The 16,599-nt window shown below is 39.5% G+C and overlaps 1 protein-coding gene across 3 annotated transcripts in view; it reads left to right on the forward strand.

Annotated features, from left to right (window-relative positions):
• The first annotated feature begins 27 nt into the window (after positions 1–27).
• The window catches only part of MAMLD1 (mastermind like domain containing 1), a 333,866-nt gene continuing 317,294 nt past the window's right edge, over positions 28–16,599 (forward strand). The window contains exons 1-2 of one of the 3 annotated variants that reach the window (XM_067548117.1): positions 28–514; positions 3,016–3,134. In XM_067548117.1, coding sequence (XP_067404218.1) covers positions 3,066–3,134 — 69 coding nt within the window. In that variant the 5' untranslated portion in view covers positions 28–514; positions 3,016–3,065. The remainder of the gene's footprint in view (positions 515–3,015; positions 3,135–16,599) is intronic. The other 2 variants (XM_067548115.1, XM_067548114.1) reach the window with 2 other exon arrangements.

The raw sequence follows: 16,599 nt of genomic DNA on the forward strand, positions 1-16,599 counted from the left end.
TGTAGGCAACCGAAGCGAGCGGAGCAGCGGGCCTCAAGACACCCAAGCCCCGGGGGGAGGGGCGGGAAATGGGCAAGGTTCCGAAAAAAACACTAGGGTTGACGACGACTCTGCACACGCCAGGCGTCCCGCCCTTAGCCCCGCCCACTCTCTGCGGCGTCCGACCGTCACCCAGCGGCCGGAGGGGAGTGCGCGCGAGTGGAGCTAGGAGAGGGGGGGCGTGGCTTGGCGCGCGGCTCGCCCCGGTCCTGCCTTGAGGGAAGGTCGGGGGGCGTGGCTTGGCGCGCGGCTCGGCCCTGTCCTGTCCTGTCCTGAGGGAAGGGTCGGAGCGCGCGGCTCGGCCCTGCCCTGCCCTGCCCTGCCCTGAGGGAAGGGTCGGAGGAGGGCCCGGCCGGCCGGCCGGCCGGCGGCCCCCCCCCATACCCGGCGGCCGGCCCATAGGGGTGTAGCCCAGCCCGCTGCCCGCCGGCGTTTTGGTGGCGGCGGAAGGAGAAGCCCGGCTCGGTGGCGCCGGGTGGGTGTTGCCTGCGCCAGCGAGTCCACGCTCCTCCCCTCCCCCCCGCTCTCTGCTGCCCGTGAACACCCCCCACCCCGCTGCTGGCCCCCTGCCTGCACCGCCACCTGGGCCAAGCCAACGGGCCGGGCCCAGCTCCTCTCCATCGCTCCTGCCTGACGGGGCGGTGAGCTGACCTGAGCGGGGACCCCGGGTGCCTCTTCGCCTTCCCCTGACAACACCTTGCTAGCCGGCTTGGGGGGCCCGGCTCCTTCCTGGGGGGCCCGGGAGGATTAAGGTAGCAAGCTGGGGTAGCGCTGTGGGGGTTGATGCCTTCGGGGGGCACTGGCTGGCACAGAGTGTGGTGGGTAGGTCAAAGCAGGGAGCCAGCCCCTGGATGCTTGGGCGTGTTTCTTACCTCCTCCATCGCCAGATGCGGTGGGGATTAGCGTGGGATTAGCGTTAGATCAGCGCCTGTAGCAAGCAAACAGACATAAGTATTGATATACTCACTAGCAAACATCTCCCCTCCCCCCAAATCGCCCTTGTGCTGTAAAATATGAAGATCAGAGGTTGAAGTTTATTCAGCACTAGAAACTTGTTTGATATGGTACACGCAGCTCCTTGCCTCGTCTGGGGGTGCTCTAATGGTTGCTGGCCGTGGGAGGTTCCCCTGTGAATAAACAGGATTTGCCTCTCTTTTGCCTGCCTGCTCTGCATTCGGTTTGGGCACCTAAGGCTTTCTCTACACTAGGTTTTTGGTCAAGCTCCGCTGGTAGCATTAACAGTGGGCTCACTAATGTAAATGGGCATCTGGTAGTGTCTGGTGCTTTAACCTTCTATTGCTTTCTGGGTTAAAATGCTGGGAGAGGGTCTATGCTAGCTCCTCTACCACTGCAGAACTGCTTTGGTGTTTCTAACTGGGCAATTTTAAGAAAAAAAAAATCTACTGAAGAGACAGTCTTACAATGTGAAAAGTTCAGTGAATAGAGCAGGCTGAGAATGAGTCAGACTGCTGTCAGCCAAACAGCATCTTCCCCATCCCTATCTGATAACAGTCCACTGATTTTTGGGAGAGGTGAGAAAGAGAGAGAGTCTAGGATGGGTGGGGATCCTCAGAGGAGACAGAAAGCAAGACATGCTTTCAGGAGAGTCGAGATCTAGTGGAAGGTGCAAAGGTAGAGAGTGAGGTGAAGGGGGAAGTCAGAGGAGGGGGACCCAAGGGGAGACATTATGGAAACAGACAATAGGAAGAAATAGTAAGAAAATACACAGCTTTTCGGTTCGGTGAATTGTATCTTATTTGTTCTTCCATTTAATTGTATTTCTCTGGCACATTCCCCACAGTCACATTGAAAGAATATTGTTGCACTGGGGATTCGAAGGTGAACTGCTAGTAAATATATTCAGAAATCAGACTGTGAAATCATTCACTGACTCCCACATAATTAGGGTAGTAGGCAGCACAATTGCAATTAGAAAAGTATAGTGTTTTTTTTTTCCTCTGTCCAACAGATCTTTTTAGGATGCCCCAACATACACTGGGATCACTTAGCGGCTGCAAGGGAGATCCTGTTATATAATATTGCACAGGGTTTTTTTTAATTTTTAAAGTGAAGTTTTACTTTTTAAATATTTTACTTGCATTTCCAGTGATGACAAAAACTTAAGAGATTTGCATTATCCCTACAAGCTCCACTGTGGTCCATTTGAAGTCTCTTTAGGATGTTGCATAAAATGGAAGGCAGTGACCCACAGTAAATGGTCATTTGCAATTTGGAAAGGGGTGGGGAGAGGTTTAAATAACAAATATATGGCATGCTTTTTTGTTCTGCTTAACAGGGGTATTCAGTGCATATTTTACTGTTGTAGTTGACCATATGTATTATTTTAAATTACATGCCTTAGTCATAGATGAAAGTGGTTGCACTCCTGCTCATTTTCATAGGGGAACAAACTGCAAAATGAAATTAACAAGATCTTCCTGAGCTAGTACATGGTACTGAAAGTGGGAGAGTGAAAATGAGCTCTTCATATAAAGAGTTTAGAATTAGTCCATTTCCTATCTGCATCATATACAAAGGGCAATTAATGAAAGGGTAGTCAGTTTCCTTATGTGTCCAGATCCATGGTTAGAAGACTTGGTGCCTAGTCAGTTTCCTAGTCAGTTCCCCTGTGCAAGCTTTTTAGCCTGGAGCCTGGACAAAGGAAGATGACAGGGATGAGGTAAAGTGGCTAGTAGGAAAAATTAATGACTGTTTGCAAGCAGAATTAGACAAGAGAAAAAGTGGAAAAGAGAGAAATAAAGGTAAGAACAGAGAGGAAAGGAGAGAAATCAGAGACAGAAAGAAAAGATAGAAAGAGGAGTTAAGGAGAAAGACATGTTCCAGTGATATGTCAGTATCACCTTCTCTCCACACTTGCAATCCCTTACTGTCCTTGTGTAGGTATTTCCCCGCAACCCCAAATTTCAAGCCCTAATTTGGGACATTGGAAGTTTCAAAATAACCTTTAAATTATAGGGACTTAAAGATGGAGAAGGAAAGCTGATTTGCCAGAAGTTGGAAGAAAAATGGGCTACTCCTTCAATTATCTGAAGAAACAGTCACCCAACAAGTCATTGAGTTCTAGACAGCAAAAGGTAAGAGACATTTGGCTGTGGACATTTGTGTTTGTGGATGCAGGCTTCTTAAATTAAATTAGTGGTGTTGGCTGTAAACAGTGATCTGGGTGGAATAGATTGTGTCCTCTTGCTTTTCAGATGTAAATCGTTCAAGTAGTTTTGTGGCAGCTGCCTTCACTATTCACCTCCACTGAATGTCTAATGTTTTAATGAAAACAACCCTAGTCTTAATAACCTCTCCACACAATTTTAACTGCTAAGGCTATTTATTATCCTTTTTACCATTTTCTGGGAATTTGACTTTTTCAGTATCCCTTCTACTGCAATATTTCTTTTGTTCTCCAGAGTGTTACATATAGAGTCATACCAGTCCTTTTTATAACGCCATAATGACGAGAAAATAATAAATGACATACATTTAATGTCACTGTGATCATTTTTGGGGGGAAGGTATTTTAAATGTTCTTTACTTTTAGGTAATTTCAATTTTGTTGGGTCTGTATGATTAGTGCAAAGACCTGTTGAATCTGTGTATAGTTGCAAGTATTACTTTATTGCTTTTTCTGTTGTTATTTCTGCTATTTTTACACTGCAGTAACTGCTACATATGTGAGCCTTTTTTACTTTTGTTAAACGATTGGCCAAATTGCTCTCTTTGTTACATGAAAGAACGTTTTTTATTTATATGCATGTAACCTATAGCAGGATTTGGTCCAATATCATTTGTGTTTGACTGTATACATATAATGCCTTGTTTAATGATTTAGGGGGAGATTTTTAAAGGCACCAAGGGGAATTAGTCATTGTATTCTCATTGAAAGTTTAAAAAAAAAAAAGTAAATGCATTTTAAATGTTATATTTTAAATACAGACCTAGCTATTGCCATATGAGGTGAGTAAATGTTATGTAGAATTGTCATGTCAGATCAGATTATTAGCTGATCTAGTCCAGAAAGCTGTCTTTTCCATGGGTCGATACCTGATGATTCACTGGAAAGAAAACACGGAAAAAAATAAAAAACCCACCACCTCCTAAGACCTTGAACCTGCAAAGATTTATGTTACTTATTATGCCTAATTTTTATGCAGTGAGTAGTCACATTGGCTTCATTATGACTGTTCAGTGTTTGAATTTAAGCTCATGCATAAGTCTTCTAAGGGCTTAATTGTGCAGTGCTGTATACGAGTGAGGAAATTCTTGCTGATGCTAGCAGATTATCAGATTATGTTTAGGAACTTGAGGTCTGAGAATCCATATCATTATTTTGGCCAGTATGGCTACTAGTGTTGGTAACTATCACAACATTAGCTAATCCTACATAAATCATGGCACAGTATTTGCTTTGTTGACCTACTGCAACAGTGAATTCCCCAGGTTGACTATACACAGTGTAAAGAGGTATATTTAATTCTTTTGACTCTAAATTTATTTCCCCTTAATTTCAAATGCCTCCTTATTCTAATGTTATAGGAGAAGATACAAAATAATCATACAATCCCCATTATAGAATGTGTTACTGCTTTGTGTGGAGCTAAAACAATGCCTGGTGCATGATTTATAAGGACTCAATTCTCATCTTGGCTAGATAGGTAAGTATTGCTGTGTTTTTTGTCAGACCTGTTCAGTAGCTGATTTTACATTATTCAGCGCATAGCAATATGTGTTGGGATAGTTGAGGTCAAATATGGTCAAGATACTCAGCAGTATGTTACAGTACACATCTGATTTCAGAAGTGGTTCAAGATACACATCAGTATGTGCCTGTGTATCTGAGGTCAGAATTGGATTTTCACTTGTTAATAAATCAAAGCAAGATATTTTTTTAAAAAACCCTACAATCATGCACTTTACACAGTGATCACCATTATATATTTAGTATATACCAACAGTTACTCATATTGGTATCTGAAAGACCTTTGTTATTTCCCTGTGTTTAGAATGAGAAGTAATTGTGACATCTGAAAAAATGTGGTGGTCTTATTTAATATTCACATTTCCAAAGCTCCAATCACAGTGTTATCTGGAGGCGCAACTGTGATGATTCTAAAACGTCAAATTCTGTTCTATTCTATATAGGTTTTCTTTTTACCCTGCCATGCTCATCACTAGTATCTGAGTGCCTTCCAGTAGTGCAGGGGTTCTCAAACTGGGGGTTGTGACCCCTCAGGGGTTGCGAGGTTATTGTGGGGGAAGGGGTTGCAAGCTGTCAGCCCCCATGCATGCCGTTAAGTATGGCATGGCATGAAGAGGTCATCACTTTTGCAGGGGGTCATCACAACCTGAAATATTTTCAAAGGGGATCCTAGCAAAAAAGGTTGAGAACCCCTGAAGTAGTGCATTAAGCAATGGGACTAACATTTGTCATGTGTTTTGCCCTATCCTTTCCTAAGAGGAAGGACATGTACAAAAAAGCATGTACAATGGAGTGTTTTCTTTTGGTAAGGTGGGGTTTTTAATATAAATATACCTGTTGTTATCTATATAATAAGATTCCAGGATTGTCACTCTGAAGCGATGGAAACAGCTATAAGCATGTTTTTATCTCATTTTGTTCAGAATATCACTGTGTTGAATCATCACTGGTCGGTTCCCATCCCATTTTTAAGTTCTTAGCCATTTTGACTTACAAATTACATCTGTACAAAGCATGTATCTACGCCATGCTAAGAGTCCTAGACCATTGTGATTGTTGGAGTTACCTCTGAAATCACTCTACAACTAATTTGCATGCAACTATTTCACTGGTTGTATGAAGGAAGATGCACAGATGGTGGATTACTTGATCCAGTTGCCACCCGCACAAATCCACACAACTCTCCTGGCACAACATAACCCACACACAATAATATAACCAGCATACACAAGCATCACTCTGAAGCCTAGAATGTCACTTTGAGTCAGCGAGAAGTGATGGAAACAGCCATAAACATGGCTGTGCACTCTCTTTGTGTAGAATATCACTAGTTTCAATAATAACTTAAAAAATGGACAGTAATAGTTACAAGTGATCTGCCATTTTCAGCTTATTTTATATACATGACTTTAGGGATTACATAATTCATAGAAAGACCAATTTCACATAGGCTTTAACTACTAGTGTGTTTTATAAGAGAAGGCAAGATCAAAGAAATGCACGTTCAACTTGGAGTGATAAGTGGTAAGGTTTGTGATGGTCCTTAGTTCTTGGGGGAGTTCATTCCATGATCTGAGATCACCCCTGGAGAAAGTTTTGTCTTCTGAACACACAAGCTTTACTCTTAGTGTTGAGAGTTCATTTGTACTAGAGGAGCGTAGCTGATTATTAATGGAGAATACTGTGTTACGATACTGGGTAAAACTTTCAAAAGTCCCAATTTGAAAATCTTACCCATGGCTTTGGGCCCTAGTTCAGGAGAGCATTTAAGTATATGCTTAAAGTCCATTGACTTCAAGTTGAATGCTGACCAGAATAATGATGTTTTCCTGAACAGGAGACTTGGAGAGGTGGGGAATCCTTCAGAGTTTGTGTTATGCCTGCCTTTATTATATGCTTCTAACTCTCGTTACTTCTCTGGCAGGCCTTTCTCCATGTCTATGCTCCATTTCACATTAACTACAGGAAAGGTTTTATGGCCTGTTTAAAAAAATTATACTATTTATAAAATAATGTATTGTGGAAGTAAAAGGGTTTACTCCATCAAGTTTGGCATCCTCTTCAGTGCACGGAAGGGACAAGTCCAGGGAGATGGAGGGCCTGCTGCTGTACACGGCTGTTACAAGATACTATCATTAAATTTTTATCCTAAATCTTGCAGCCAAACACATCTAAATCCATCTTCTACATTCTGCTCATTTAATATATAAAACAATCATACTTGTGGAATTTCCAGAATTGAGGAAAGTGTCATCTGATATACTCAGCTTGCCAGTAACTCTAATTTCATCAATAAGAGATGTTTTGTACTTCCTTCAAAGGAGTTTAGGCTAATCAGATAAATAACATCAGCTAAAATAGTCCAGAGCTTTGTACAATGAAACTTGCCTTAAACACCTGTTCCAGGGACAAATGAAAATCAGTTGCTTAAGGCTGGTGACGGGTGCCATATAGGATTCTAGATAGATAAATGGTCTGCTAGAAAAGGAGGAACAAAAAGTTAAAAAGCCAAATCTATATGTTATATGCAAAACCTCAGTTCAAACTGTTTATATATAGTTTCATGTGATTTTTATATAAAGATAATATAAAATTACAGTGCTAAAAGTGCATTATTTAAAAACTAAACTTGGTCATGCAGAACAATATTTCTTTAATTCACATATTTTGTGAGAAACTAAGGACTTTTCTATAAGCATTTTAATTGGTGTGTCTTTAATTTCTGTGAATGATCCTAACATTTCCACATTTGGTTGCTGCAGAGCAAACATTAATCAGAATGTTTCTATTCCATTGCTTCCTAGAATGCTACTTTAAAATACATCTAGGGATTCACATTGTGTTTCATTTCTACTTTTTTTTAATCCATGGATTTATTTTCTGTTTTCAAAAAATCAATAACATTATTATCCTGATCAAAAGTTTTAGTGTTACGAGTAGTTGGTGTATCACCCATAGCTGGCTGGTTGCTTACAGTAGATCTCTGTTACATTGGAAGACTCCTTTTCTGCAGTCTATCATTAGGGAAGTTGTTTCTGCATGTGGGTAACTTACCGTTGAAAATTTGTTGAGGTTGCTTCAGGGAGGTCTCCTAGGATAAGTTGATTAAGAAATAAATGATATTTAATACAGGTTTCAGTGTATTTGCACAACAGATAATGACTGACCTATATATCAATGTGCATATTAATATGATTAGTTGGAGGAGTTGTGGTGTGCATTTTTTTCAAATAAGTAATAAAGGCATAGCGCAATCCTTAGCATTTTTGCATTCCATTTATCTGAAAATATAATTCCTTTTGCAGCTTTAAGGTTTCTCTTCATTTAAAAACTACTTGCTTACAAAATCAGATCTAAAAATATGAAAGTGTCAGAGCACACCATTACTGAAAAATTGCTTACTTTCTCATTTTTACCATATAATTATAAAATGATTTGATTTCAAGTGTGTTAAGGTGTTTTATATTTGTTTTAAATAAACTTTAAGGATATTTTGAAAAAAAAATATTTTGACATGAATTCACAAAATGTTAAATCAGTGTTGCCAAATTGGCATTTTTTGCTGAAAAAGGGTTTTGGATGAAAAGTTTTGTCCAGCTCTAGTTCTCAGACACATCACCAGAGTCCTCGTAGAAAGGCAGTTAAAGCCATATAAGGATTTGACTTCACAGCAACCACTGTACCTGCATACACACATTTTTTTGTGAATATAATGAAAGAAAATGAAATGTAGACTCTGTGCGCAGCCATAAATCTTTCATTAGCTTCATATTTTTAGGAATGATGCCCTCAGATGAGGACCGTGTAGCCCAGAAATGGAAAGGTTTACAATTTTCTGAAATTCTCTCCTGCTCTTTTTTTAGCAACCTAAACTGATACCTCCACATGAAAAGTTAATAGCCCCAGGGATTCTTCAGTCTCTTCCCTTGATTATAAGACAATGCCAAAAACTAAAAGCTAACAAAAACAGTTAATATTACTATTAGAAAAAATAGGGAAGGCAGTATTCTTAGCAGGGTGGATGACTCTCAGTGAACCAACTATTTTTACATGTTGAGAATCCAAATGGTTTACAGCAGCCCATATACAGTATTTTGGATGTTATTGGTAGTTTTAAAAAGACCAATGAAAGACATGAAGTGAGATAATGTATCAGTATACAAGGATATATCTAAGAATTTAACTTTATTGATCAGTAAAGTTTGATTGTTTTTGAGACCTCATATGTTTTACTAACACAGAGGTAGAAATTATGATACAGCTGCGCGTTACATTATCTGCTCAGAGGTTCATCCCTCTACTTTTAGGGCGCTATTACACAGGGATTATCCTTGTCCTCTGTGTTTTGAAAAGTCATAGAAAGGTCATAGAGGTAGACTGCAAACCTGTCAAGTTTATTTAGAAACAACTTGTGTACCTCTTAATAGCAATCATTTTTGGTTGAGATACGTGGCTTCATGGTGAGGTTATCGACAGAGGAAGGAGAGCTCATGGAAATGAGCTCTTCTTCCCCTGTTGATTATGATGTCCTATTCCACAGGCAACTCTGAATGCAGTTTGCTACTGCATAAAGTATTTTTAAAGATAAGGCTGTATTAACTTAACTGCATGGCCACGGATCCACAGCCAGAGTTGGTGTCCTCTAAAATATTGAAAACTTGTTTTTTAAATTTATCTGGACTCCTGTCATGAAGGGAATATTCTTATCTCATCTGATTGATGCCCTCCATCCTGCTTCTTAATTATTCTACCTTTCTTTGGCTGTGTTGCACTGCAAGGTGTGACAGGAAGTATTGAGACTTCAGGTGGAGCCATTTCTAATTACTGTAAAGCTTCTAATAATTTCTATATAGAGCTGTAACTTGAATGCCCTAATATATTTTCTTAATAACATCTACTCCATATAAAACTCTCTGTCATGTTGGGGTTCCCCACTGACATCTTTTAGAAATGCATTAGCACCTTTTGATCCAGCCCCAACAGAAGACATCTAATGAAAGACATTTTTTTGAATTGCCTCAGCACCTTTGAACTAATTGCAAAAAGAGAGACCTTTCCAGGATTACAGGGGGAAAAAGGACACTAAACTCACGTGACTTGGATTCATACATTTTCAAGCTAGCCATACATGTTCTTGCATAAACTGCGTATTACTTTTAATCCCTCCCAACAAGTACAACTTTTCAACAAAGTGGAAGTACAGAGGTTACCTCTACTGTATTCAGTGGGAAACTTGCAAGCTTTCACTCTTTCCCAGAAGGAACATGCCACTTTTCTATGGTCAGTCCTGAACTGGTTGATTTCTTTTCTAGAATGTTGTGTATCAGCATGTGCTATGTTAATAAAGGCAGCAAGTTGCTAGGCTATTATATATAGGGAAGGATGTTGTTAAACAGCTCAGGAAAAGTTATCTTTCAGATAAAATTACTTGTAACTGATCAGTGCTGCTTATTTTACTTGTCAGCATCTAAAAACCTTTGAAATAAAATGGAACCTTATAAAAGAGATTTGCCCATGTTTTTTTATTCGTGAGAGGTGCATTTTTACTATTGTGACAATTGACCCTTAGATGTATATATATACCTCCTAGCTGTGATTTCCATTTCATGCATCTGACGAAGCGGGTTGCAGCCCACAAAAGCTAATGCCTGCAGAAATTTCTTAGTCTTTAAGGTGTTACAGTACTCTCATTGTTTTTGGTGTATACAGACTAACACGGCTACCCATCTGGAACTTGTGCAAAAGTATTCACTATGATAGAAATGTTACATTTTAGTACCATCAACAAACAGGAAACGAAAACCAAAAAGACCTTAGTTAAAATAATGTCAAGATCCTTGGGTAAAACTATCAAAGAAAGAACATTGTGTTGTGGACTTGTTTTCCCCTCCATTGTGGGTTTACCTTATAAAAGACCCCCTATATTACTGTACAAAAGCACAGAGGCATCTTAGCTCATAATTTCCTTCCTTTTGTGTTTTTTTTCCTTCAAACTTTCATCTTTATTATGCTTTTTTTGTATTTATACAAACGGGGGTCAAATTCTCTTCACCCCCACAGACCTTTTCATTTGTCTTTTCTTAGTTCTCTTTAGCCTTCCCCTAGGTGGCACCATGACCCACAGAACAAGGACTGTATGCTTTCAGAACAAGGCACTACTAGCTAGTGGCAGCTGTGCTGAGTGATACAGGCACATTCTCAGTCACTTCCCACCCTCTGCATTCTTTCTCTTAACCACCAAGAGGCCACTTCTCAAATTTCTCAAATGAGCAACATTTTTTTATTTGCGAAATCAAGACCTAGAGCTGGTGGTGGCTAACTAGGTTACAAATGCTGGTGATCAGAACATGGTCTTTGGACAATACGTTACATAGCTTCATTTGAATTAAGAATAAGTTAATTCAGTTTAAAAGAAAGAAAGGAATTAGGTATCTTTTATAAAACCACAATTTAGCCAATGTAATGTTCTTACATACCATGGACACACAGAAGGAGGTCACTGACTTCATAATAGTCCAGAAAATAACATGTCAGATTTATCAAACCAAACCGATAAAGCATAAATGCTGCCAGTCCTGGCAAATTTACAGCCCATTTCATGTCTTGCTATACCAGCGAGGAACATCAGTTCCTCCCTCCCTGGTCCACGCATGGAGTCCTGCATCACAGTGCTTACCAATGTTGCTTATGCTCCTGAATCTCTCACTGAGCTGTTGATTTTCCTCAAGCCCCTGTGTATAAATCCCTATCAGTGCCCCATTTCTGAGTTTGTTTCCAATGCTAGGAGTGTATGTGTGAAACTCCTGCCTCCCAGACCCACCAAGAATGGGAGTCAACAAGTCATTCACATCCCTTTAAACAGGCTAGGTTAACTGTATTTGGGCTGTGCAGCAGTGTCCAAGCTTACTTGCAAATACTACTGAAGACTGAAGTAGAAAAGTGGCTGCTTCCCCCAAGTCCGTATGCCATGACTGGCTAGCAGGCCAGACAGCCCCAATTTGGATATAGAGCATACTTCTAGACTAGCTGCCTACCAGAACTAAGTATGGTCTGTCCCAACAAAGGAACACTTTTTTCTGGTCCCTACCTTTGATCTGTCCAGCTAGGGTGGCCTTACCAGGAGTTAAACTCCTGCTGGCATAGCTTTCAGGATCACTGTAACTCACATGTCTTCCCATCATGCCAAGGTGCAGCCCCAGGAAGGGGTTATAAAGAATATCTCTATAATAAAATAGTTGAGAAAACTGTGAGGTAATTTGGTTCTGTGAATGTTAGTGAACTACTCAAAAGTGGATCTTATGTGACATACAAAAATTGGAGTCACATTTGGGGCCTGACTATGATCTCAGTTACACTCACAGAGTAAATAAGAAGTAACTCCATTGAAATTAACAAAGCTAACCAGAACAAGAGATCAGAATTGGGTCCTAGAGCTGTCTACTGTAAAAGGCCTCACTGGAGTAATATTCGTGCTAAAAAATGTAACCTGAATGCAACAGAAAAGTTTCCCATGAAGGTTATCTATTTTTGCCAAGTAAAAATATTATTTCAAAATGGGAGCAAGGAAACAGTAATTAAATAAATGTCGTCAAGGCTCCAGTCCTGAAATTGATAATGTGTGGATTGTCATTGATTTTAGCAGGGCTTCACATGGTGTAACAGCAAGAAAACTGAACCCATTTATTGCAGGATCAGCATCTTACTGATGAAAATTCTAAATGATAAGAACGGCCATACTAGGTTAGACCAACAGTCCATCTAGCCCAGTATGCTGTCTTCTGACAGTGGCCGGTGCCAGGTGCTTCAGAAGGAATGACTAGAACAGGCAATTTCTGAGTGAGCCATCCATCCCCTGTCATCCATTCCCAACTTCTGGCAAACAGAGGGTAGGGACACTTACAGCATGGTTTCCAGAAGGGTAGCCGTATTAGTCTGTTTTTAGCAAAACAGTGAGAGTTCTGTGGCACCTTAAAGACTAACAAATTTATTTGGGCATAAGCTTTCGTGGGCAGAAACCCACTTTATCGGATGCATAGTGTTGCATCCCTAACCATCCTGACTAATAGCCATTGATGGAACTATCCTCCATTAACTAGTTCTTTTTTGAACCCTGTTATAGTTTTGGCTTTCAGAAAAGGTTGATGATCTCTCCACAGCCTCAAAAGAATACTGAAGAGTCACCAGCTGAAAGGCCCAGTGAGACAGATAGAATAATCAGGTTTTACTTTTAACAAAATGGACATTTCACTAGTGTTTTCCTAAAGTCAATGCAAGATTCACATTAATTCAACAAAAAGGTGTTGGCTGCTTCTTTTCCTCATTCTGTAGTCTGTTTCTTTGTACCTTGTGTGTCTGAGAGGATGAGATCAGTGTTGTGAAATAAGCAGCGATATTTATGTCACTACAGTTGTACAGAGTAAATAAGGAGTAACTCCATTGAAATCAGCATAGTTAAACAAATAAAGAGGGGAGAACTGGGTCCTAGACAGTATATTGTGAAGGGCATCACTGGAGGGATATAAGTGCTCAAAAACTTGGTTGTATTTTTGGAAAAGTGACAACCCAGACTCACCTCAGAGACAGCCAACTGCCTCTGTGATGTACCTAGGTGTCACTTGTCATGGACAGAGAACGCTTGCTCAGCATCGAATTCAGGGTCCCTTTTGTGGCAGCACATAGCTTTACTGCTCATTTAATGGGCTTTCTCAAAGACAGCTGATTTATATACTTGCCCAGCAAAGCAAACTCTTACCAAGTTGCTTTCCCTCACATGCTTTGTTTTCATAAAGCATTGTTCTGAAAGTTGTAATCCATTTCCTGAAAGAGGATATGATATTCTGCTGAAGCTAAATTTTGGTGTCACTTGGTGTTATGGATCAGCATTCTGTTGGTCAGAAATGCATTCAATATGTGCCACTTTTGTTTCCAAATATTTATTGTGGTTTTAGTTTATGAAGTCAGAGCAGGCCCCACGAACAGGGAGAAAGTGCAATCTCACAGGTTGTGCCTTTGGGCTGCGAAAGTGCTAGTTTTGGAGGGGAGATGGTAAGATAAACTTTCTTTTTTAATTTAATTTTTTTAAATAAAAGGTGTAGTAGATAAGAATGGTAGGAACTTGTGAGGAAGACAACTAAAGAAGCTGGCCACAACCCATTCCACACCTCACACTTCCATATAGAAAACTGCCATTTGGTAATAGCTAAGCAGGTGGCAAGTTGTGATTACTGCTGCTAATTAGCTATGAATTGTGTGCACAGCTACTTATTCTGAAACAGTCCATTATTTTTGTTAGTTTGTCTTCCCTCCCCTACCTCCTCCCCATTTTTTTTACATTCACATTAATGTTGTCTTTTAGACTGTAAGATATTTGAGGCATGAACTGTCAATTAAAATATGCTTGTACAATGTCTTACTCAGTGGGCCCAACTTATTTGAGTGCTGTAAGTTCTACGCCATATAAATGTTTAATAAAAATGATGATATGAAAGACCAGCATGATATTTATTTCCAAATAAAGAGGAACTCTAGGGCTGCTCAACGGAACAGACAAATCCAGAATGGGTTGGTTGAAAGTCTCGTTTTTTGACCAAGAATTTGCTGGTTAGAACCTTGGTATTAGGCTGAGGAGGGTGTCTATAATTTCAGCTGCCTATATTGGACTGTAATGGCAGCTCTTAAGTTTTCTGTAAAATTTAAATTTGAGCACTGCAAAAAATAATAAACTTAACTGTCCTGCTGCCTACAACCCATCCAAACTTATGCAGTTCATTTCAGTTTTCAGTGTTCCCATTTTCCCTACATTATTCTGTTATTTCTTCAATTCCACTGGTTTCCTGTAAGACAGAAAATGTTATTTTTGAAGCCTAGGGTTATCAGAGGTTTTGTTTCTTTTTATTTAAGGGAATTGAATCATGTATATATTCCAGTCTGAGCTTTAATCCATTATTCATATTAACCCTTTTTTATACTAATGAGTAATCTCCCCACAATTTCTTTCATCATTCTTATCACCTTTGCCAGTAGAAGAGATCATTATTATCCATGATATTTAATATTTGTGCAGTCAACCCTTCTCTGATGGAATTCTCTATTGTAAGAAATTCACACAGCTGTTTCTGGTTTTAAATCTAAGTTTAAGTCCCATTTATGTTTTTCCTCTAATAGTTTTACATTTTTTGTTTTTGTTAATATTAAAATTTGCACTTACAGTACCTTTCAAATAAGGATATCACAGTGCACTTTGCAACATTAATTAAGTCTCACAATACCTTTATGAAGTAGGTACTTATTACTTTATTTATTTTAAAGATGGCTAAACGGAGCAGAAAAAGATTGAGGCCAAAAAATTTTAAAACGTGGGTGCTTAAAGTTATACAGCTATATCCAGTGGTCTAAGTGGAGGTCAGTGAAAGCTGAGGGTGTTGACCGCATTTGAAAAATATGGTCACTTTTATTTATTTGCTTAACTTAGAATATTTTGGACTAAGAAACTTGCCTAGGGTTACACAATGAGTATGGATACAATTTTGTCATGGTAAAATTAAGCAAAATTCATGGAACAGCCAAGGGGAAAAAAAGGACAAAATCAGGGTATGGTCATGGTGAGGCTGAAGCTGAAACTAGAGTTTCACCACCCAGGGCTGACAGCCGGAGCTGAAGAAGTCACAGAGGTCCGATGAAGTCACAGAATCTGTGACCTCCTTGACCAAATTGTATCCTTAACAATGAGTCAGCAGCAAACCCAGAAATCCTGACTAGTAGTCAACAACTCTAACCACAAGGACACATTACCTCTGCATGTGTTTGTCTTTTGTTTGGTTCATTGTTAGGAACCATGATACATGAGGAATGGTGCTACATGAATAAATACATAATAATAAGCCTCAGTGGCATTTGAACATCTGGCATACTTGAGTCTAGAGAAGTGCATACACAAATTACCAGATCTAAAACTATATTCAGTTAAATCTCTGTAGAACCTGAAAATAGAAATTCAAAATATAAATATTTAAATCCACTTGAAGCCTGATTTATCAATTTTGGCAGGGTTGAAGACAGCATAGGGCCGCAAATGCTGTTTAATGCCTGTGAAAATGGCACAGAGCAAATAGAATTTAACAAAGTTTTGCAGCTCTATATTCCCAGTGTTTCCTTAATCAATATTTAAATTATAAAGCCACAATGTTTCTTAATCCTTGGGGCTCTGGTACCATACTGGTGAGCAAGGTTTCAAGGATGTGAGGGCTGTACAGAATTTTCCTATATGCTGCTCATTTCATTCTTTGGTGCTTCTTAGTATTGCCACACCATCCATCTTGAGATGACAGGAGCAGTGATAGACACCTACAGATGTGCCAGGGCCTGCTTAAAGAAGCTGAATCTTCCTAAGTTACCTGCTGCATGCCTGGGGTTGTTTCTGTTTATTTTGTTGAAAAGCCTACTTTAGTTTTGATAATATAACATATTTTATTTTAATTTTAAATTTTTTGCTTGTAATTGCCAGTTACCAGAGGCAGGCAGTAATTTTCTGTGCAGTTTCAAGAACAAAGGAATAAACAAATAGTTGCTAAGTACTGGTGTGTTTTCATTTGCATTCTTTCCCAGATCCAAATTGTAATTCTGCAAAACCACAATTTTCAGCCAAATTACAAGCACAACAAAGCATTGATTCGTTAATTTCCCTTTTTAATTGCACTACATACATGAATGTATCTATCCTTTTTGGAATCATGTTTATTTACACTGCCAGGAAAACTGCTAATAAATCTAATCTTATGCACGTTATTAACATAAGCAGTTGTCCTGCTCTATTTGAAGTAACTGGCAACATTTCCTTTGTTTTCAGTGGT

Source organism: Emydura macquarii, unplaced genomic scaffold (genome assembly GCF_026122565.2).
Source record: "Emydura macquarii macquarii isolate MOO-44397 ecotype Brisbane River unplaced genomic scaffold, CSIRO-AGI_Emac_v2 contig_1253, whole genome shotgun sequence".
Lineage (NCBI taxonomy): Eukaryota > Metazoa > Chordata > Testudines > Chelidae > Emydura > Emydura macquarii.